Below are 21,919 nucleotides of genomic sequence, written 5' to 3'. Positions count from 1 at the left end.
TTAGTCAGTTCTCAACAGAAGATAAAGAAGGGAGCAGATAGAGAAGATTTAGCTCTGTGTTCTGACAGCATTCTCCATAGTTTGATACAGAAACACTTTGATAAGACTAAGATGTGTGGGGAATATATTGCTGTTGCAACCTGTGATTATGCCTGCTTTGAGACAGGCATGTTTCTTAAGCAGTGAATTGATATGTTTTGAAATGTACTTGATTGGAGAAATAAATGGAATAAGCAGATTCAAAGTCATTATCTGATGTCCTATTAAAAGCTGTTTTTCCTTCTGTGACTTGAGAAAGCTGAGCTGTTTCAACAATCTTGTTAAGAGAAGCAATGAAAATTCAGGACTGCAAAAAATCTTGAGAAAATAAAATGTACTTACCTATGAGGATGTATTTTATGAATTGTTACTTGTAATTGGGTGCTTGCTCTAGGCACTCGTTTGAACCTCTGAGACGTGGGTGAAAACCAGATTTGGGACTCATTCTCAGGCAGCCCTTGGCTTCTTAATTTAAGGTCTTGCAGACTGAAGTAAAATGTCAAGTGTGTGAGTGCAAAGCTGAAATAACGTCTAATGGAGCAAAGTGCTGAGCTGGCTTTTGTTCCACAGAAGAGTGATCTGCTCGTGTTGAATCACTTAACATGAGTGCTCATGCAGAAAGACAGTTGAAGGAAGGATGGGTATTTACTGTGTAGTGGCATATGAGTGGTATAATGCGCACTTTGAGTTATTGTAGACAGCTTTAATTATGTTCTCAAAAGACAGCCAAACAAGCTCACAACTAAGGGTGCTAAAATAAATGCATGTGCTGCTCAGTGATGGAACATTCAGCCTTCTAGTTAACATAGATTAGTTCTTGTTTAGTCAGGTTTTTTTAAAGCTCCCAAGTTGGACTGAAAAAGAGACACTTAGCAGCAGAAGCCTAGAATTTCTGCCTTGTGATAGGCTGCAGCCAGTGAAAGAGGCAGGCATACTATCCTGCAAAGGGACAGCAGTGTGCAGCAACGTGAACTTGCAAAATCAGTACCATGTTTCTACAGCATACAGAGGTATTTCCATATGGACTAGCATGCTGATGCTTGGGAGATGAAAAAAGTCTGGCATAATTTGTTTTTCTATCTAACCACTGCTGTTTGACTGATCATTAAAACAAGAGTGTGTATCTCATTTAGCCATGGGCTATTTTCAATCTGTTCTTGTGAGAGTATTTTTTTCCAGTTACCATCTGCTGCTTTTCTCTTTCTCAGGAAGCAACTGTGTCCAGCCCTAATAGTAATCCTGGGAAATCCAATCCATGACAAAACTATCACCTCTGCCCACAGTAGCATCTGCCTTGAGGCTGATTCACCTTCCTCAGGGATCTCTGATCATGGCCGGGGTTCAGGTTGTTCTTCCACGGCACCTGCCCTTAGTGGGCCCGTTGCACGGACCATATATTATATTGCAGCAGAACTGGTTCGACTGGTGGGGTCAGTGGAATCCATGAAGCCTGTGCTACAGTCTCTGTATCACCGAATATTGCTTTACCCACCACCTCAACATCGAGTAGAAGCCATCAAAATTATGAAAGAGGTAGGGTAATCACATGTGCAAATCCAGACATGTAAAACAAAATGTTTGTTTAACAGTAAGTGTTCCTGATATGTGCATACCAATCCATTTCAAACCTTCTCACATAGGGATGTTGAAATTGTCCTTTCTGAGCACAACTGGTATGTCAGTACCACTCTGACAAATAGCTTTATGCAGTTGTAATAGCTGTATTTGTCTCCATAATGCAAGCTACTCTGGCAGCTCCATCAGTGCTCATGCTGTGGTGCGCGTGGAGCAGATCCTGTCACTGAGTCATGACTGCTCTTTTGGGTGAGATAGAGCATTACGATCCAGTTCACAACTCCTTTGGCATCTTTCCCCAGACACATCCTCACAGTGTGGTTTCCAGGCATTAAGGTCCATATATGCTTTGATAACATGCCAGGTTTTTGAAATCCAGTTTCTTGGAGCTTTTTTTGAATAGACACAAGAAAGCTGCCAATGTCTTAAGAACCCATTTCAAGACCAGTCCATTCTGGCTTTTTGCCCAGTGCCTCTGAGAGCACTAAAACTGGAGCACTGGGAGTCTTACTTGAACACTATCTGAAACCTTGGACTCTTCCATTCCACATGGGCACCTTTCTTCTCATGTTGTGGAACACAAGGCAATTCATGTAATTTGTAGGAACAGTGGTATCTCCTAGAGAATTTTTCATCTAGCTTGTGCATACCGAGGCTGTTCTGTTTCTGAAAAATCTTTCTTAACACCACACAGCCACCCACTTCGTTGCTGTCTAAACTAGCAGTCATCCTATCATTGTCTTTCTCTAATTTTAAACAGTAGCAAGGTGGTAATTGAAGTTTTAGGGAAAGCTTAGTGTAATGTTGTTTTGTGTAGGGTGTACCTGTTGCCTCTTTGGGCTCATTAGTACATGCTTGTTTGTATTTCCTGGTGGGCATTAACAAGATGCCACCCAGCAGGCTGAGTCTGAAGGAATCACTTTGCGTATCTTTGCATGATTCCATCATTTTGTAACTAGGTGACTGAGGAGAAAGGCTTCCTTTGGTATAAACTATAATAAAAAATAACTTATGTAGGCATAAAAATTGTCTTGTGGATAGTATCAGATGAAAAAAATTCAGTCAAAAATGTAAAGCACTGGAGAACTTTCTAAATGTGATCCTTCCTGAATATTCTCCTTTACTTGCTTTTCTGCCTTTAAAAAGAGGAAAGGTAGCTTTAATAAGTAGAACATCAGTGTGCTGTTTTCCTTTGCTGTGAGAAGTTACAGTAGTGCTACCTTGGGTTCCAGGGCTTGATAGAATTATGACTTATTTATTGTATTTAAATAGTGCTTAGATAATCTACTTAATTCCATTTCCTTTCCTTTCAGATACTTGGCAGTCCTCGGCAGCTTTGTGATTTGGCAGGGCCCTGCTCTTCTGAGTCAGAATCCAAGAAGAGGTCTATTTCTAAAAGAAAGTCCCATCTGGATCTTCTCAAGCTGTACGCTTTGTTTCCTCCTTTAGCCTCTTCTGTCTTAAACCTGTGCACACCGAACACTTAAGCAGTTCAGGAGCATACCCAATATGAGCCAGGGTATCTGCCTGGTTAAATAACCTCTGAAAATGGAAAAGGTTGCTTGGTTTGTCATCAGTCTGGGCCTGTTTGTAAAGATGTGGATAACTACCTTGTGGAGTTTGCCAAAATTCCCACATATGTTGGTATACAGCTGAAAATTTTTGGGTATGGGTCCATAAACTTGCAGTGAAATAAATGTGTGTTTCTTTAGAGGTACATTTCTAAAATGAAGTCAGAGGAGGTCATAGAAAATTTAAACATTGTCAGATCAAGCAAGAAGGGTTCTCAGTTCCTATAAAGATCATATCTTGTAGATAAGATCATTTTCAGGATACAGATGGGTTTAAATTTAGTTCAGCTGGGTGCTGAGATTTTTTTTTTTCAGTTTAAGTGCTTGTCTATAAGAGAGAATATGCTGTGCATGCCGGTATAAATGCATGGTAACTGTTTCCCTTGTTGGCACTCCCTTTACAGAATGACCATGTTTGCATGGAAGACTTAATAATTTGTTGTAATACTAATTGTCTTTCTCAGGAATAATCTTAAAGGATAAGTTCACTTCTTTTTTTCCTGGTTATGGAGAAATGGTGTTGAATGATGGTGGTGTGCTCGCCATACATGTTGCATCACTTAAATAAACTCTGTATTGATTGTAGTGTCATGGATGGGATGACGGAAGCGTGCATCAAAGGTGGTATTGAGGCGTGTTATGCTTCGGTGTCCTGCGTCTTTGCCCTGCTTGGAGCATTAGATGAGCTGAGCCAAGGGAGGGGTCTTAGTGAAGAGCAGATCCAGCTGCTGCTCCAGCGCTTAGAAGAATTGAAGGATGGGACCGAGACAAGCAGGGACTCCATGGAGATCAATGATGCTGACTTCAGGTGGCAGAGACGCATCCTGTCCTCAGAAAACCCTGCCTGGGAGTCAGGAAATGAGAAGAGTCCTGATATTAGCATTAGTGTTACCACAGACACTGGTCAGACTACTTTGGAAGGGGATATGGGACAAACAACTCCAGAGGATAATCCAGAAAGTCAAAAAAACTCCTTGCCATCTCCAACTGGACATGAAAGCAAAGAGATTCATTACAGAGAACCAGAGTCAGAAACCATTGACCAGCCAGATGTTGTTCAAAGAAGCCACACCATCGTCTATCCAGATATAACTAACTTTTTATCAGTTGACTGCAAGACCCGTTCCTATGGATCCCGATACAGTGAAAGTAACTTCAGTGTAGATGACCAGGACTTTTCTAGGACTGAGTTTGATTCATGCGATCAGTATTCCATGGCAGCAGAAAAGGATTCGGGCAGGTCTGATGTCTCAGACATAGGCTCTGACAATTGCTCCCTGGCTGATGAGGAGCAGACACCACGGGATTGCCCAGGTCACAGGTCCTTACGCACTGCTGCTCTCTCTCTCAAATTGCTGAAGAGCCAAGAAGCAGACCAACACAGTGCACGGCTCTTTATCCAGTCACTTGAAGCGCTTCTTCCTCGGCTTATAGCTCTTCCCAGCATAGAAGAAGTGGATGGAGCACTACAGAGCTTCTCTTCAACATTCTGCTCAGGTTTGCAAGCAAATATTTACTGTCTAACCAGCATGCACACTCTGACAGCACTGTACACAGATTCCCTTGTGGGATTTCATCTTCAGAGAACATATCCAGAATACGGAGGTTTGGGCTTTACACCATACATGCCTCCACAGCAGCACACTTCATTTAGGGCAAAGCAAATTGAATATGCAGGTGCTGATTCAAAGGGAGGTAAATCCATTGACTCTTAACAGGCTCTGGATTATATCCTGAATCAATAAAGAAATGGAATTAGATACCTCTTTACAGGTTTGTGAAGATCTGTTGAGAAGCTTTGCACATTAAACAGAGGTTGGGGTTTCCCCTTAGCATGAGAGGGCTGTGGGAAGTACCATCACCCGTTTTGAATAAGTAGCTTAGTACATCACCGCACTGTTATTATTAGTAATGCCAGCCTCACAAAGAGGGTGATAATAATTCCACAGCAGCAAGCTCTAGAAAGGATAGGGAAAGAAGAGAGGTCTTCACTCTTGTTTTTCTTAATGCTGCTATCTGACAGGAAATGCAAAGCTCAAAGCTCAGACCAAGTGAAAAATTAAGATCTTGCCTTCTAAGAGATTAAATATCTTCAGTTCTTTCGTGGTTAGAACATTTGGGGTCTTGACCTGTCAAACAAAGAAAAAAAGTCATGCAAAGGCTAGTTTGTCCTGTTGATAGCATATTTAAAATGTGTGTAAATATATATTTTTAGAAAGATTTTGCTTTTCTGACAGTGGCCAAAATGAAAATGTTTGCTAAAATATATGTCTCTGTTTCTTTAACTTACTTTGCTGCAATTGCCTTTCTTATTGCTCATCTCCTAATCATTGCTGCATTCATTTGTGCTCTCTCACATACATTAAACTCATACAGAGTCAGAAGGGGTGCTTCCCGTCATCATACAGCATAATCTAGATACGAAGTTGGGTGAATAAGATTATATTCCTGATATCCTGTTTAAATGCTACCCAAATAAACCCTAACTCAGGAAGATGGTTTAATGGTATTCTTAAGAAACATTGGCCATTTTATATCACAGAAAGGAAATACCTTAAAAGAGGCATTTGATGTCAACCACTTTCCTAATTGAGGGGCTTAAGAGCATCCTTTCTGTCACAGGTGTTTATTTTTTTCCTGAGAAAGGGTAATCTTGAGGTTATGCTGAAAGACCAGTGCTAGACCTCTAGCTCAAACTTTTGTGCACCTGTTCCCTCATGCATGAATAAGTATGCCACTTCTTTTCCCTTTTGTCTGTAAAGTCTTTATAGACTCTTTAAAACTTTGGAAGATGTGGACCTAGGAGAATTCTAGATTTTAAGGCTAAACATAGCTTTTCTTGGCATTCAGTATGAGTAATACAGTGAGAAAAATGGAAGAATATAACTCAAATTCTGCATTAAATTCATTATTTGTGGTTTACATATCTTAAAAAGATACCTAGTCTTGGACTTACATTGTTGAGAGAGACCTTTCACTTTTCTAAGAAAGCCACCTCTGTGGCTGTATCTGTACTTAAAAAATGTACACCACGTTTCCAGATGGATTTGGTGAAGTACTCGTAGAAGACACCATTCAGTAAGGAATTGTGGAAAAGTGGAGTAGCAATTTACTGTATTAAAACAGCCTGGAAGAGGTATCCTGGAGTTTTCATGGAGATATGGCTGTTGCAGGGTTGTACTTTTATGCTTTCATAAGATCTGGGTGGTTCCTGTTTCAGCTGGACACCTGGAATGAGACTCAGTCCAGCTGGAACAGTCCCATAACTTGTACCTCAGGTCTTAAGCAAATGTCCATCAGTCCTCCCAAGGTGAGAACTTGTGTTCCTGTGTAGGTGAGAGAGCCATGAGTTTGAAGACCTGTACAGACTTACTAAAGTTGAAACAAATGTCAGGGGGTAGGAACTCCCCCTGGAGAGCTTTCGAGACACCAGTTTGATCTGCCTATATAAGCAATGTGTAGGTCCTTACTTTAGGTCCTACTTCATTAGCACCAGGTACTCAAGGTACAAATTGGGTGATGAAGTTAGAGGGATTGATCCCATTCATTGTATATACAACATTTATTCGTGTATAATTCTTGAAGAATATATTGGGAAATTTGAGTGTTGGTTAAGATTCAAGTTGAGAAAAGACACAGATGCAGTTCTGAGACCAGCCAGTACAGAAGCAGTATTTTTGTGTTTCTGGGAGACCTTGTTTAACTGCTTTGTTTCATTTTGCAATTTTTCTTACAATTTGGAAGAAAAATACAGTTTAGTAGTCTTTCCTACAGGCTAGGTCCTTATATAGATAGCATTGCAAAATTAGGATGTTTTCATAGGATTGAAAGGCAATGAATGGAGGTAGGAATTTGAGGCACTGCTGAGATAAAAGTGAAGTGAAGTCGGCTAAGCAGACTTATAGTGAAATTAAAATTTGCAAGTAAGTTGGTTAACTCTAAAGTTAGGAGTAAGTTATCCCATCTTTTCAGTTTTGATTCCATACTTTTTAGAGGGAAGGTGTTTATCTTGGTAAGTATCATCTTATCCTCTGTGCTTGTGATCTCAGCATCTCCCAAATGCAGTTGTTTATTTTCCCATATTTTAGAGAAAATGAAGGAACATATTTTTTCCCCCCAATACTTTTTGGTGCTCAAGTACATGCCCATGATGGAGTATCCACTTTTCTGTGCAGCTCTACACCTTCCCTTTCAATTGTAATCTTGTGTAGGAGGTTACACTTTTTTAAAAACTTTTAAATGCAAAATAAAGTGGGCTTTTTTTTTTTTTTTTTTTTTTTATTTACATACATCTCTGCCTTGAGATTTTTATTACTCTAGCAGGTTCTAGTCCCTGAGGTACATGTTTAAGAGAGATAAGACATAAAATCAGTGAGAGATGAGATAGCTACATCAATATCATGATCCTCCATCCAACAAAATGTTAAGATGCATCTTTGTTTTAAGTGATGAAGAAGTCACTAGAGCTACTCACAGGCTACTTTCAAGCACATAATTGCACTTTTGGTACTAGGTAAAGGTTCTCTGTTAGCATTCACTGTGAGAAATCTACCCCAAGCAATGCCAGCCTGTGTGGGTATGGTTTGTGGCCAACCCTATCACCCTTCTTCCAGAAAGGTTGCTCCCTTGAACAGATACTCATTTTTTAGACCCACCCTGGAACAGTTACTCTCTTTCTAAATCCGCCCTCAAACAGTTACTCACCTTATCCACGCCCCCAAAGTGACGACAGTGGAAAGTCCGAGAAGGCAGCAGCACAGAGCTTTCAAACCCTCACGAGGCAAGAAAAATATTTGCTTATTTTCTGTGTGTGGGCTTTTTTTTTTATGTTAACGATTTGTTGTATTTTGTCTAAGAAGAGGTATGAGCTTTATGGTGGGAGGAATATTCACAGTAAACCACTGCAGCAGTTAACAAATGACACAGCTTTGCTTCATCATGTAACTAACCTTGGAAGCTGGTTTTTGTTCCATTTCAAACATTCCTCTAGGATAAAGCTGACTTCTTAATCTTCCCTAATTGACATTATATGAATGGATTTCACTGTTGATGTGAAAACCATGAAGTACTGTGAGTCATGTGGGTGGATCTGGTATTTCTGTTTTTTTCATGGCTCAAACTACAGATCATGGGGATTCAGTTAGGTGTTGCTCATACTTGGTTTATATTTTTCTACCAGTAGGTCAGCTATTTGCCATCCATGGGAAGAAGGGATTGTGCCATTGAACATGGTTGTAGGCTGTTGTTTCATACGAAAAGTGTTTTCAGGACTACTGAGTACTTACAGGTGTCTTCTGGGTCTGACAGAAGTGTTACTGCTCAGCTATTTAGAAACTAGGCCTTGTATGAACTAAACAGGGCTTGGAGTTTTAACAAGTTCCAGCCAGCTTGGCCCCAGATATTTGTCCACATACCTCTAGGCCATGGAGAGAATGATGGTTATAGACTGATCTTGCAAGGTGTGGAGCACTCCAGTCCCCATCCAGCAACTGACTTAGGCAGAACAGCTTTACTGGGGGAGTTAAAGGGCTGTTAACCTCATTACACCATTTGGTGCACTGTATTCTCAGTTAACTACACAGACTTTGGGTCTGCTCCTTCCCACCTTACTTTTTTCCAGTTAGTATTGCAGATGTATCCTGCCCCCTATGTACCTGATAGTCATCCCAATGAATGCTGGTGCTCCTTGGTTATTTCAAATTTAGCATGTTGCTTTGCTGGACTGTGACTGGAGTGTCCAGTTTGTCTTGCATTCTAGATGAACTACTTATTTTTCTGTTCCCTGTTCCATTATGTTTAGTAGAGTAATTTCTGCTGATGATTCATTAACTGTTCTAGCAATCTGTTGCTCCCAAAATGCTAGGGATAGTTTCTGATATTTTTTTCCAGGAAAAATCTGTGTAAAATATGAGAGCTCACATGGTGTTTTTGTTAGGTATGATGCACTCACCAGGATTTGAGGGAAACCTAAATTTCAACTTCCAGACTCTGATGAATGCAGACAGTCTCTACGTGGTATCACATTACACTCTGTTGCTGAACCTAAAATTGGCAAACTCTGATTACTACAGGAAGAAGCCTGCCCAAGCCCCTGTGTTGCTGGTGAGTTGGGGAATATGGGATAATTGTTTTTAAAAAATGAAAAATTATTTTGCTTCCTTTCACATAAACCAGCCCACACATAAAGCCTTCAGGCTGCTTGCTAAGTGGAGAAATAGTAATTGCAAATGAAGCGTTCTCTAAGCTGCTTATGAATCTTGCATGATAAGTGTCATGCATCTGAGTTACACTGTGGTTTGGTGGGAAGGAATGCTGCTTACTGATTGTCATTAAAGTCACAGTCATTTTGATGGTTAAACTATTTTCAGAATAGATTAACATCATGTGAGATAGCAAGTATTGTCTCTTGATAATGTGTACGAACGTACCTTCATCTTGCAATTGCTTTTGAGCCTAATGACAATTTTTTTGCTTAATACTCAATTTGAATTTCTGTAGATGAAGATGTGAAAAGTTAAAGTGAAAAATAAGTAGGTCTTAGTATCAATGTGAAATTATGATTTTTGTCGCACCTGGAATTCCTCAGCTTCTTGGGCTTTTTAAAAATCATTTTGAAGACTGTGAGTTACAAAGCATGGATCCATGTTTATCAACTTAGTTACCCACAATACATTGTTTCAGAATTTTCTGAAAAACCAAAAAAATTGTGATATATGGAACAAATAAAAAAGGTGTCAAAATGTATAATTATTGCTGAGCTTCCAGTGTAAGAGAATTTATAATCGAGATCATCTAAAAAGCAAATGGAGTTTAACATCATCCATAGTTCTGGTGTGTTCTGCAGCAGATCAAGTGCAGCTATGTGACTCAGAACATTCTCTAGAGGAGTCAATGTGCACGACAGGCCTGAGCATGACCAAAGTATTCTTAGAGATCATTCTGATAAATAATTGGAGACAAGTTCATCTGTGATGTCTGTTCAGTGCAAAAGGGTCCAGTTGTTGGGCAGGCCACATTAGGTGCCACAACTTATTTTAATTGGATTTGAGATCCTACTGCTATCTCATGGAAATAGTGAGAGATCAGCATGTCCCATTGTCACTGTGCAAGAACTGCCATTCTGATTTGCATCTTGCATTAACTGCAGTAGAAGAAGGGAGAGGTCCTTGTTCATGTAATTCTCCACTGCAGAAGCAGATACAGAAAGATCTGGACAGGCTTGGTTGATGGGCCATGGCCAATTGTATGAGGCTCAGTAAGGTAAATTGTCAGATCCTGCCCTGGGGTCACAACGACCCAGTGCGGCGCTGCAGGCTGGGGCAGAGTGGCTGGAAAGCTGCCTGGGGGAAAAGGACCTGGGAGTGCTGATCAGCCTACTGAGCATGAGCCTGTGTGTGCTCAGGTGGCCAAGAAGGCCAGTGGCATCCTGGCCTGTATCAGGAATAGTGTGGCCAGCAGGATCAGGGCAGTGAATGTCCCTCTGTACTAGTGAGGCTGCACCTCAAATCCTGTGTACAGTTTTGGACTCCCACTACAATGAAGACATTGAGGTGCTGGAGTGAGTCCAGAGATGGACAACAAAGCTGGTGAAGGGTCTAGAGGCCAAGTGCTATGAGGAGTGGCTGAGGGAGCTGGGGGTGTTTAGCCTGCAGAAAAGGAGGCTCAGGGGGACCTGATCGCTGCCTACAACTGCCTGAAAGGAGGCTGTAGTGAGGTGAGGGTAGGCCTCTTCTCACAGGTAACAAGTGACAGGACCAGAGGAAATGATCCCAAGTTGTGCCAGAGGAGGTTTAGACTAGATATTAGGGAATTTCTTTTCATGGAAAGGGTTGTAAGGAAGTAGAACAGACTTCCCATGGAAGCATTCACAAAACATGTGGGTATGGCACTCAGGACATGATTTAATGGTGAACATGGGAGTGGTGCTGTGTTGACAGTTGGACTTGATGATCTTGAAGATATTTTCCAACCTTAACCTTAATTCTAAGATTGTAATTCTCAGTTAATTCTTTGCGTAACTTAATTTCTACTTCTGCAATCCCTTACTCAGAAGTAGATCTGGGGACTGAGGCTGATGCTGTAGGGCTTACTCTGTTGTCTTACATTTGGCTTTTATGATTCTCTGCAGAAGGAGTTTATGAAGCAGGTCCAGTCCAGTGGAGTGTTGATGGTGTTTTCCCAGGCCTGGGTTGAAGAACTGTACCACCAGGTACTAGAAAGGAACATGCTCGGAGAAGCTGGATACTGGGGAAGCCCTGAGGAACACAGCCTTCCTCTTATCAGCATGCTGACAGGTCAGTACAGTATTATGGTGGCAAGACTAACTTCCAAATGTGTCTAAAACAAGCTACAATGACACGCTGCTTTATTGCATTACATACAGAGCAGCGTGTCATCATGCAATATGTGGTGTCTCATGGAATTACCAGTAGAGAAGGAGCCAGACCGAGCTGTGGCAGGTACTTGAGTGTTTGTTTTAGATCAACTGAGTGGTTTTGAAGCATGGGTTTAAAAAAAATCGAAACTGTCCCTGGGAGACAGGGAGAGTAGTTTTGTTCACTGGACCAAAACATCTCTTAACTCCGTCAGCTTCAGTTCTGGTAGACTTGATGGTTGTTAATGATAAGCAGTAAGGCTGCTGTTTTCGTGATGTCATAGCAAAGCCATTTCAGTGTGCCTGCGGTGCAGTACAAATATAAATATCGGCATCTGATCCTGGATGCCTTCCATAGACTGGACTCCCCTTGGTTCAGACTTGAGCTGTGCCAGGGATATGCCAAATGGCACTAGGGAGAAGCTGAAAGCTTGGAGCACAAATGCTTAAAAACAATCCTTAACTTCATTTGAGGGGAAAAAAACCGAATTGTATCAGCTGAAAGACAGCAGGATGGCCATGATACTGTATTGATATAAAAATGCACTGTCTGCTTTAATGTGTATGTAATTAAAATAGTGTATGCAGGGGGAACACTGGCTTCAGCTGAGCCATTAAGTAGTGATCAAAGGGCACTGCTCTGAAAGTTTTTTGCTGATGATATTGAGTTCAGTGTTACTTTTAGGTATTGAGCTGGGAAGATGAAAGAAACACTTGGAAAAAACAGTACTCAGAAGTATGTGGAGAAGGGGCTGTTAGAAAGGAGAACAGCCTGGTGTTCCTAACGTGCAACTCTCTGCAAGAAACTGGTCTTTTGTTGTGAATGGAGAAAGGGTTGTATTTCTTTTGTTGAGATTGAACATACATAGGTCTACTAAAAATTACATTTAGGACATAGGATCCCAATGCATCTTGAGAACTCAGACTGAGGTCTGGGAACATGTAAATACAGGATTTAGGAAGATTTGAAGTTATACTAAGAAATGCAGAGATTTAAGTGTGTGGGAAGTTCTGAACTGTAAGAAATACATTGAAATCTTTGCTGGAAGTTCTGTTCGCGGTGTAACTTGAAGAGGGGGAGGGCAGCTTTTGAGAGTGGGATATCTCTCCTTTTCAACAAAACATTGGTTATACTGGGCAAAGCCTAAGATGCCACAGCTCATGTTTATACCAAGGCTTTAGAAGGCTGGCAGAAAGAGTAACAAAAAAGCACACCTGAGAAGTCAGGAGTGCTAGTACTTAGTTGAACACAGAGCCAGTAAGAGATGCTTTCTTTGTACCATCTGTGTGTCAAATCGTAATCTGACGTATTTTAATGTTCTGGCAGACATTGATGGCTTGGGCAGCAGTGCAATTGGTGGCCAATTGATGGCATCTGCTTCAGCTCAATCTCCTCTTTCCCAGAACCGGAAGACAGATGATTCTGTTGTTGCAGGTACTAAGACTGTATAGTAAGTACAAGTGTGTCTACCGGCAGTGGGTTGTTATGTACCAAAAGCATGTTCAGATAAACTGTGTAGAATAACAGTTTAAAAAGAAAGTATGTCAGTACATTGTACATGTGAATTGGTAGTTCAGCATGCAGAGGACAAATGGGACTTCGCTTTTTACCACTGATGGTAAAGCTGCTGTTGTGTCATTTTCTAGTAGTAATAGTAGTAATGGTTTTTCCACTCTAGGAATTGCTTTTGCCCGATACCTTTTAATTGGCTGTTGGAAGAACTTGATTGACACTTTGTCCACCCCTCTGACCGGCCGCATGGCAGGCAGCTCCAAGGGGCTGGCCTTCATCTTGGGAGCAGAAGGAGCCAAAGAGCAGAACCAGAAGGAGAAGGACTCCATCTGCGTGAGCCTGGATGGACTAAGGAGGGCAGCCCGGCTGAGCTGTGCTCTAGGTACTGCTGCATAGGGGATGGCATGGCAGACTCATAAATTAGGATGGTAACTTTCCTTGAAGGAATTTGGGACAAAGAAATGCAGCATCCTGCTCCAGTTTCACGTAGGAATGTGGATTGTGGGAATATGCATAGAGTGCCCTACGGCATAAACATATCCAGCCAACTTTCCTTGACCTTACCTCTTGTTGGGGTTGTATGGGATTGGGGAGGAGGAGTTGGTCATACAGTAACTGTGTCGTTGCCTTACAGGAGTTGCTGCTAATTGTGCATCTGCTCTTGCCCAAATGTCTGCGGCCTCCTGTGTCCAAGAAGAGAAAGAGGAAAAAGAAATCCAAGAACCCAGTGATGCTATAGCTCAAGGTAACTACATTATTAAATTACCTACCTTGTCTTACATTGCCTGCAAAGCTCAACTGGAAAGTACTTTGCTGCACATAGTGGCATTTCCCTCTTGTTCTGCTGCTGTGCACTACTCACTTGTCGGCACATGGGATGTGTGTCTTCAGTACATGTCCTGCTGTCCTAGGCTCTTAACATTATGTCCTACTAGTTATATTCTATATGGAACTGAAATCAGTGGAATAATGCATAAGCTTATGGCATTTTTCAATGTGTGCTCTTTAAACCTTGTGATACTAGTACAACCAGAGGGCATCAGAGAAACAGCCTATTTGGGGATTTTTGTGTGTTGAGTGGTAATAGCTGAGTTTGCATCCCTCTCCCTGTCTGGTTTATATATCCTTGATTATCTTTTCTGGAAATCTGACTTTTCTGTCATCATCAGGTATTTAAAACTTTCTGAATCATGTTAAATTAAAATGGAATAAAAAATGATGTCATTTTAACATATAAAAAGTTTTGCATCTCTATACCACCATTTCAAACTCAGTGTAAGCCAAAGTCAATTGTTGTCTCCAGTTTGGAGAAGTGACTGTTTGGAGAAGTACATGAAATTTCTCTGGTTATGTCTGATTTCTAATGGCAAGAAACCCGTAAAAAAACACAGTGTTGCACAAATGACCCTGCTTGGTACCTAAACTTGGTGTCTCGGTAGAGAAAACAAAACTGAAAAAGCCTGAGCTTAAGGAAGCTTTTGACTGCTCTTCTGGACATGACTGAAGGGAGTTGACAAGGCCATGCTGAAGCAAAGAGGAGGCAGCAGCAGTGGCCAGCGGCCAACAGATCTGTTCTTGTGAAAGCTTGCAAAGCTTCAAAACTTGTTTCCATTCCAATGCAGCATAAAAACAAAGCTTTTCGGGGATTCTTGGAAAAAATAAATAGATCCAAATGGTTGTAGTTCAGATCAAGATTAGTTTTGCTTTGACAAGAGCTCTTTGGTGAAACTTTTTGTGTGGAAATACATGTGCAATCCACAAATGCTTTTTTTTTTTTTCTCCATAGCAAAGGAGATTTTGGTAAAAATAAATAAATATCCAGTCAGCCATCTCTGAAGAGAAATATCACTGGCAATCTGCAACTGTTCTGTAGGCAACAGGATGTGAATTTGGGGGTGGAGGGTGTCAATCTAGCATTGATTTTTTTCATGTATATAGGATCAGTCAAAAAGGATGTTAGTTTTAAAGCTGCCTTAGGTTTATTAGGAAGAAATTGGTTTCTCTGATTTTTTGGGGTTTTTTTGTCTAGAATTCATGTTCTTTCATAGATTTCAGACTGTAATCCTTTGCCCATCACCGTGTATACAAAACAGTGTTTGTTTAAAAGCTGGAGAACCTAATTTTATTTTATTCTTTTTTCATGCTGCAGTGAAACAGAAAGTGGAGCAGAAACTGGAGCAGATGGGGAAAGTGCAGGGAGTCTGCCTGCACACTGCTCATGTTTTGTGTATGGATGCAGTCCTCAATGTGGGTTTGGAGATGGGAAGCCATAATCAGGACTGTTGGCCTCATGTATTCAGGTACTCACCAGCTTTCCCAAAATATCCAGAAGTCATACCATGTTGCCTGAAAGTAACGGACTGAGAAAAAGGGCTTTGCAGACTCTGTGAATGTTCTGTATAGTGTCAGAGTGAATTAACTGCCAGTATCTCTAAAACAAAAGATGGTGCTGTTTTCTACCACTGCTCAGGGACAAAATCAATGCTTAGAAGCTTCAAAGTTACCAGAAGACTGTAGCAGACCCAGGAGCCTAAATGGGCTTTTCAGGCACCTCCACCAAACTATTTGCTGTCTAGGCACATGAGGGGCCAAAGGATGTAAGAAGAGATGTTATCTATGAGTAACCTGAGAGTTAGAAATTGTCTGTTTATGACTTGAGGAAAATGTTGTGCGATTAGTGCAGTGAGGAGTGGTTGTTTCAAGGTGTTTGTTAATTTTTTGCTTCCCCTGTGTGTTCTCAGGGTGTGTGAGTACATCAGCACACTGGAGCACACCCACTTCAGTGATGGTGCTGCCCAGCCCTCCCTTACCATCACCCAGTCACAGCAAGCACCTGGAGGGCTGCACCCAGACTCTGAGCCCGGGGAGGCTCCTCAGGCACTGACCCCCGAGCAGGAGACCACGCTCAGCAGCCATCCGGTCATTCAGCCAGTTTCTATCCAGGATCTCATCAAGGACAGCAGTAAGGGCAGAGCTTTTGACTTCCGTGGAGGCAGTCTGCTGTGTGGGACCAGTGCTGCCAAGGCTGTTCTCACGCTCTCCACACAGGCTGACAGGTAAAAGCGCTGCTGTCAGGAACCAGAATCCTTGTTCCCAAAACAGTACCAAAATGGCCCTTTTTGTGCTGCAGTGGGTCTAATTGTTGTTTGTTGCAGCCACTTGCTTCAGTTGAATTTCACAGAAGAGCTGCATGTTTGTCACAACCAGCAGCTTCTAAAAGACCTGGCTTTTTTCATCTCTGCAGTACCTGCAAGTACTGAGCTGTCTGTGCACAACAGTAAATATGCCAAGCAAATCAAATGCATCCTGAGAGTGGTGGATTTATTCCTTGCATGTAAATTGACAGGTTGTATTCAGTAAAGCAGACAAAATAAATGTGTGTCTTGTCCTGACCAGAAGGGACTGATTGATAAGAGCAGTGTCAGTCAGAAAGCAGCTGCTTCTGTCAGGGCTGCATGGACAGTTTGTCAGGCTTCCCCAGTGCGTCCAGAGGAGGAAGGGAACCAAGTATGGTCACACAATGGCTATGTTAAATGTCCTTTTTCATGGTCTGCCAGCTGATATTATTTCTGCTATTTTTTCAAGCAGCCCAGGCTACAGCTGAAAATTTCTTGGGTTTGCATGCTTGCAATTACCTTTTTATTCAGCTAACACTTTTCATCTTGATCTCTGCCCATAGGAAGGTGTCATGTGTAAATTCAGAGCCAAAAGTAATGCATAAACTGCTTGTAGAAATTTGACTCTGGGCATTAAAATACCTTTTAGTTAGGAAGCTTATAATACAACTTGGTTCTGAGGATTAGAGAATAACAATACTTTTAATAAAGAATAATTTAAGAATAATTTAAATGATGCTGGTTTCATTTCTACCCTTTTACTTAAGTGCAAATGCTTATTAGGACTCAATCTCTTGTTTCTTAGGACTATAGAAAGTTTTGCCTGAAAAGCAACACAGACAACCATATTTTTGTCAATTTCTGGCTGCACCGTGTGAAATTTCACGTAATCTCTGTGGAGCCCTCTCCAGTGTAACCACACTTACTGTTGTATGTGTACAGATTTTAACTGTTAAATCCTAAGAGCCCGTTGCAGCTGAAAATAACTACTCTTACTTGTATTTCTCATTGTTTAACTAAAACATAGCCCCATACTAGCCACTGTTAAGAAAATTAACTCCACCCCAGCCAAAACCAGCGCAATATTCCAAAATAGCAATTCAGGTACAGTAACCTTAGGTTTAAGACTTGAATTAATTTATTTTTCAGTTAGGGTTGGTAACTTCAGATGGAGCAAACTGGTGTAGCTCTAAAGTCAGTGAAACTATGATGATCTGTGTTGTGAGGAATGGGCATGTTTTGACTGGTTTTTTAATTACTGGTTCATGAATGGCTTATAGCATTAAGATAACTGGAAAAAGTGACTTTTTTGTTTCAGCGCCATAGTTGAATCTTGAAAGGGTTCTGATTGATCCCATAGCAACCTACTTTCCACTCTCCAATTAATAAAGCTTCTGGATCAAAGTCTTGCTGCAGCACTGTATAAATTAAAAAGCTCTCAATAACCTAATGTGTCACCAAAAGCAACATACAGAAGCCACAAACAGATAAGAGTTGTCCTCTTACATACACATTTAAGTCTGCATCTCATTAATTTTTCAGTTAGATTCTGTTCTTTACCTACAGGCTCTTTGAAGACGCTGCTGACAAGTTAAACTTGACGGCACTGGCAGGCTTCCTTTACCAGCTCAAGAAGGCTTCTCAGGCCCAGCTTTTCCATTCAGTCACAGATACAGTTGATTACTCACTAGCAATGCCAGGTAAATCACCTGAAGATCCTGTACAGAGTGTTTTATATACAATTGTACTGTTTGCAGGACTTACCTTGTATTCTTACAATTTTTTTCAATTGAAATTTCAAGGTATAAATAAAACACAGTATGTAGTCTAATAAGATCTTTCTTATTAGAATTGTAGGACTAATTCAAAACCTTTAGAAAAGATTGAGCACTTTTTTTGGACAGGGACCACATCCACACCTGCTTTGCAACACATCACAGGACATTCATTTGGTTCTTGGACTTTGGGGGTGTTAATTGCCCACCAATATATAATCACAGCTCTATTTTTGAACCCAGTTCAGTATGGAAACTTGGGTCAATCTAGACTTAAGACAGTGGATTTAGGTTAGACATTTGACAGTAGGATAATCTCAAAACTGTTCAGAAAACGGGCAATAGAGAACAAAGCCCACAAACGAAGAATGTCAAAGCAGTGGGATTTGTCCTGCTTGATTTTCCCCAACAGAGTAGAGCATGTACCCCACAGTACAAAGCCTGTAAATTGTTGTTTCCATCACTATCTCAAATGAGGCAGAAGAACTGGACACAAAGGAAGATACTTCACTTAAATTTATACTATGCCTGTAGAAGCTACATTAGTCATACAGGTGTTGTTCTCTCCTGTGGCAGACACAGTTTTTACCTATGTTTCCAATTTAATTGGTTTCCTATCTCCCTGAAGTGCTACTTGTCATTTTCTCAATATGACACTTCAAGTTTTTGGGTTTTTTGCTCTTGCTTGTCTCCAGACCTCATCATTCATAACTCTAATTTTAATAAATATATTTCCTCTTATCGTGTATGTAGTGTTCAATCAACAGTAGTTGTAAACTGAAATTAAAGTTAGGATAGTGGAATTAAGTGCTATTTTTTATTTTAAAAGTGGTATGTCCCCTGATTACATCTTTTGGTAGAGATAGAAGCACCACTGTGTTTGAAATGAGAGGATGAAATGTCTTTCAAAATGTTGTAAGAGCAATGGAAGATGAATCCCTTTCAGCAGGAAATAACAAGTACTAGTGACTGGGGAACAGAAAAGCATTTTCTCACATTCTGTTCTTTGTATCATTTGCTTAATAAGAAGTACAAAATTAAATACCCAAGCTAAATAATTTGCAGTTTATAATCTTTCCTGTAGATGTCACCAAAAGCTTTTGTAACTACCATTTTGGGTCTTAATAACTTTTTTACACTACTTTTCCAAGCTTTGTCTCTAATGTTGGCAAAAAAAGTGATCACTTAAAGTATGTTTGGTAAGTTTTTCTTTGAACTTGGGTCCATCTCCTGTTCTTTTACCTACACAGGCGTAGGGTGTGCTTTACATCAGTTTTGGGGTTTTTTTTTTCTTTTTGTCACCCCACTGAAGCTCCTCACCAACTTAATATTGATAAATAATTTCTAATTCCAGTTCAGACATTTAGGAGTAGAGGAGAAGCTAAGCTAAGCTGATGCTTAGCTTCCACTTATTCTTCTACTTTCTTGTAGGTGAAGTAAAATCTACACAGGACAGGAGAAGTGCACTTCACTTATTCCGACTTGGTGATGCCATGCTCAGAATCGTAAGGAGTAAATCCCGCCCACTGCTCCACCTCATGCGCTGCTGGAGCCTGGTGGCACCTCACCTTGTAGAGGTAGGAATGGGGGACAAAAATGGGAATGTGTGCACAAAACAGCAAAGCTAAAAAAGGTGGAGAAAGCTTGATAGCTCTTAAAATGTATAACAACCTTCAACATTGTCAAGTCTGCTCTGTCTTGTATAGACTGTGTCGTATATTGTGATACTGCCACCAAGGAGTGTGCTTGCAAGTGATTGAAATGGGCAGGCTTAGGGACAGGGTGTTGGGCTTTTGTTATGTGATGCAAATTGTTTCTGGTGAAAAACCTGAAACCACCCCAAGGGGCTCTAAGTGTCTCCTCCATCTATCTGTATTCCCAGTCAAGGTCTGCATCCTTGCAATTCTTCCCAGAAAAGGATGCAAGTTTTCTTTTCCCACATAAAGCCAGCTCAGCTGCTACCTTTTGAAGGGAAGAACGGTCACACAGTCAAAACAAAACATTTTCCACAAGTTCTGTTCTGTGGGTTTTAGTATTTTATTTATTTATTTTTAGCTCTATGCTTTTTTAATTGTCAGCAGACTTTCATATATCTGTGGACCTCCAGGCAGCTCAGAGTCTCAGTGATCTGTTTCCATGGCAGTACTCTCCCGTTTTCACCGCAGTGGGGTCCCTAGTCACATAGTGGGGAAGCTGTTTGGAGGGTTCAATAACATGTAGTGCTTACCTCTCTTGAAAGTGCCTGACTAAAAGCAAATTTTTTGTTTGGGCACACTCTAATACTTCTCCTTTCTCTGCAGGCTGCCTGTCACAAGGAAAGACACGTGTCTCAGAAGGCTGTCTCCTTCATCCACGACATCCTCACCGAAGTGCTGGTGGACTGGAATGAGCCTTCTCACTTTCACTTCAACGAGGCGCTTTTCCGCCCCTTTGAGCGCATCATGCAGCTGGAGCTGTGTGATGAGGATGTCCAAGACCAGGCAAGTCAGCTCTGATCAATGTGTCTGTATCTGGCCTTCATGCCTGTAAGAATGGCTTCCAGAGTGCACTTGGTCCATGTGAGAGTGTTTCCCAAATTCCCTTCGAATGCTGCTCCTTGATCATCTTCAAGGAATTGGGAGTGCTCTGCCTACCTAATCAGCATTGTGGCAGAGCACAGAGACAGTAGACCTTTAGGCTTTAAAGCAATTAAATAAAGATTTTCTATTATCTAAAAAATTTTAAATAATGAATTAGTCTAGACTGTCATAGTGAGATCTGGAAATATGTTTAAAGCCATCCTCATTCATTCTGAAGATCCATGTGTATATCAGTTCGGGTTTTTGGTTTTTTTTTTCTTTTAACCCCTCCTACACTGCCTGCAGGTGATCACCTCTATAGGAGAGTTGGTAGAAATGTGTTCTACCCAGATCCAGTCGGGATGGAGACCCCTGTTCAGTGCCCTGGAAACGGTGCACAGCAGCAGCAAGTCAGAGGTTAAAGAGTACCTTGTAGGAGAATACTCTATGGGTAAGGACTGACTGTGCTGTTTCATATGTGCTTTTGATTCCCTGGGGGACACAGTAACTAACTTAATATATTTTAATACCCAAACTGAACAGTAGCACTACAACACTCCACAGCTGTACCGAAGTGTCTGAAGTATTAGTTGGGGTAGGAGGGAAAGCAGACATATTGTTCTGACCTTTTATCCTCTACATTCTAACAAATGAGTAGAATGAGAAAGAAATGCTTCAAATCTACTTGAATAATTCTGAGCAAGACAGTAGGGCAAGGGTACTGAGCTTGGCTGAGTATTTGTCGCTGTCCTGCTGGAGAAAGGACTGTATACAACCAGCATGTCTCTTGTGGACTGTCTTACTTACTGTATGAAACCTATTGCTCTTATTCATCAGGGTAACTTAGTGTGATAATCTAGGCAAGTGCTTGTCCAGGCATGTGATCACAAGGCTTTCAGATTCCTGGTGCTATTACAGACCACATTTCTGTAAGAATGTGCATCCCTCCCAGAGATGTTTGCTTGTATGGAAATGTGTAATTATTTTTTCTGTTCTTTTGCCCCATTAGAAAGTATTTTTGAATGTGACAAGTCATGTGTAAGGGATGTGGTTTTCCTCCTAAATTTTGTGATTGAGATCTGTTATGGCTGATGGCTGATTGTGGGTGTACACAGCTTTTGAAGACTGATAATCTACTTAGGAAAAGCAAGGCTATTTTGTTACTGTATAGTGTGAATAGTTTTCTGCATGATTAATGTCATCTTGGCAGTTATCAAAAACTAAAGCAGAAACTAAACAGAAACCTCCACCAAACAGAAGTATTAGCTACTGAATTCAAGAGCTCAAACCTGCTCTGACCATTTGAACAGACATAAATTGGTATTTGTCATAGACTGGGCAAAGGAGGGAATCTCTATCACTCCCTATGAAAGGCTACATGAGTTGCCTCAGCAGCAA

The 21,919-nt window shown here is 41.0% G+C and overlaps 1 protein-coding gene across 8 annotated transcripts in view; it reads left to right on the top strand.

Moving 5' to 3' along the window:
• ARFGEF3 (ARFGEF family member 3) overlaps positions 1-21,919 on the top strand; it is a 92,078-nt gene that overhangs the window by 46,435 nt on the left and 23,724 nt on the right. For 6 of the 8 annotated variants that reach the window (XM_042017479.1, XM_042017485.1, XM_042017483.1 and 3 more), the window contains 15 exons: positions 1,248-1,572; positions 2,928-3,040; positions 3,772-4,682; positions 7,882-7,965; positions 9,121-9,287; positions 11,314-11,479; positions 12,887-12,994; positions 13,239-13,454; positions 13,707-13,817; positions 15,222-15,372; positions 15,814-16,128; positions 17,755-17,888; positions 19,395-19,540; positions 20,264-20,443; positions 20,828-20,972. In XM_042017479.1, the coding sequence (XP_041873413.1) occupies positions 1,248-1,572; positions 2,928-3,040; positions 3,772-4,682; positions 7,882-7,965; positions 9,121-9,287; positions 11,314-11,479; positions 12,887-12,994; positions 13,239-13,454; positions 13,707-13,817; positions 15,222-15,372; positions 15,814-16,128; positions 17,755-17,888; positions 19,395-19,540; positions 20,264-20,443; positions 20,828-20,972 (3,272 nt within the window). The remainder of the gene's footprint in view (positions 1-1,247; positions 1,573-2,927; positions 3,041-3,771; positions 4,683-7,881; positions 7,966-9,120; positions 9,288-11,313; positions 11,480-12,886; positions 12,995-13,238; positions 13,455-13,706; positions 13,818-15,221; positions 15,373-15,813; positions 16,129-17,754; positions 17,889-19,394; positions 19,541-20,263; positions 20,444-20,827; positions 20,973-21,919) is intronic. The other 2 variants (XM_042017484.1, XM_042017481.1) reach the window with 1 other exon arrangement.

Source organism: Corvus kubaryi, unplaced genomic scaffold, assembly GCF_017639235.1.
Source record: "Corvus kubaryi isolate FWS band 111438036 unplaced genomic scaffold, C.kubaryi_AGA036_p1.0 split3-73, whole genome shotgun sequence".
Classification (NCBI taxonomy): Eukaryota; Metazoa; Chordata; class Aves; order Passeriformes; family Corvidae; genus Corvus; species Corvus kubaryi.
This window is presented reverse-complemented; position numbering and strand designations above follow the sequence as displayed.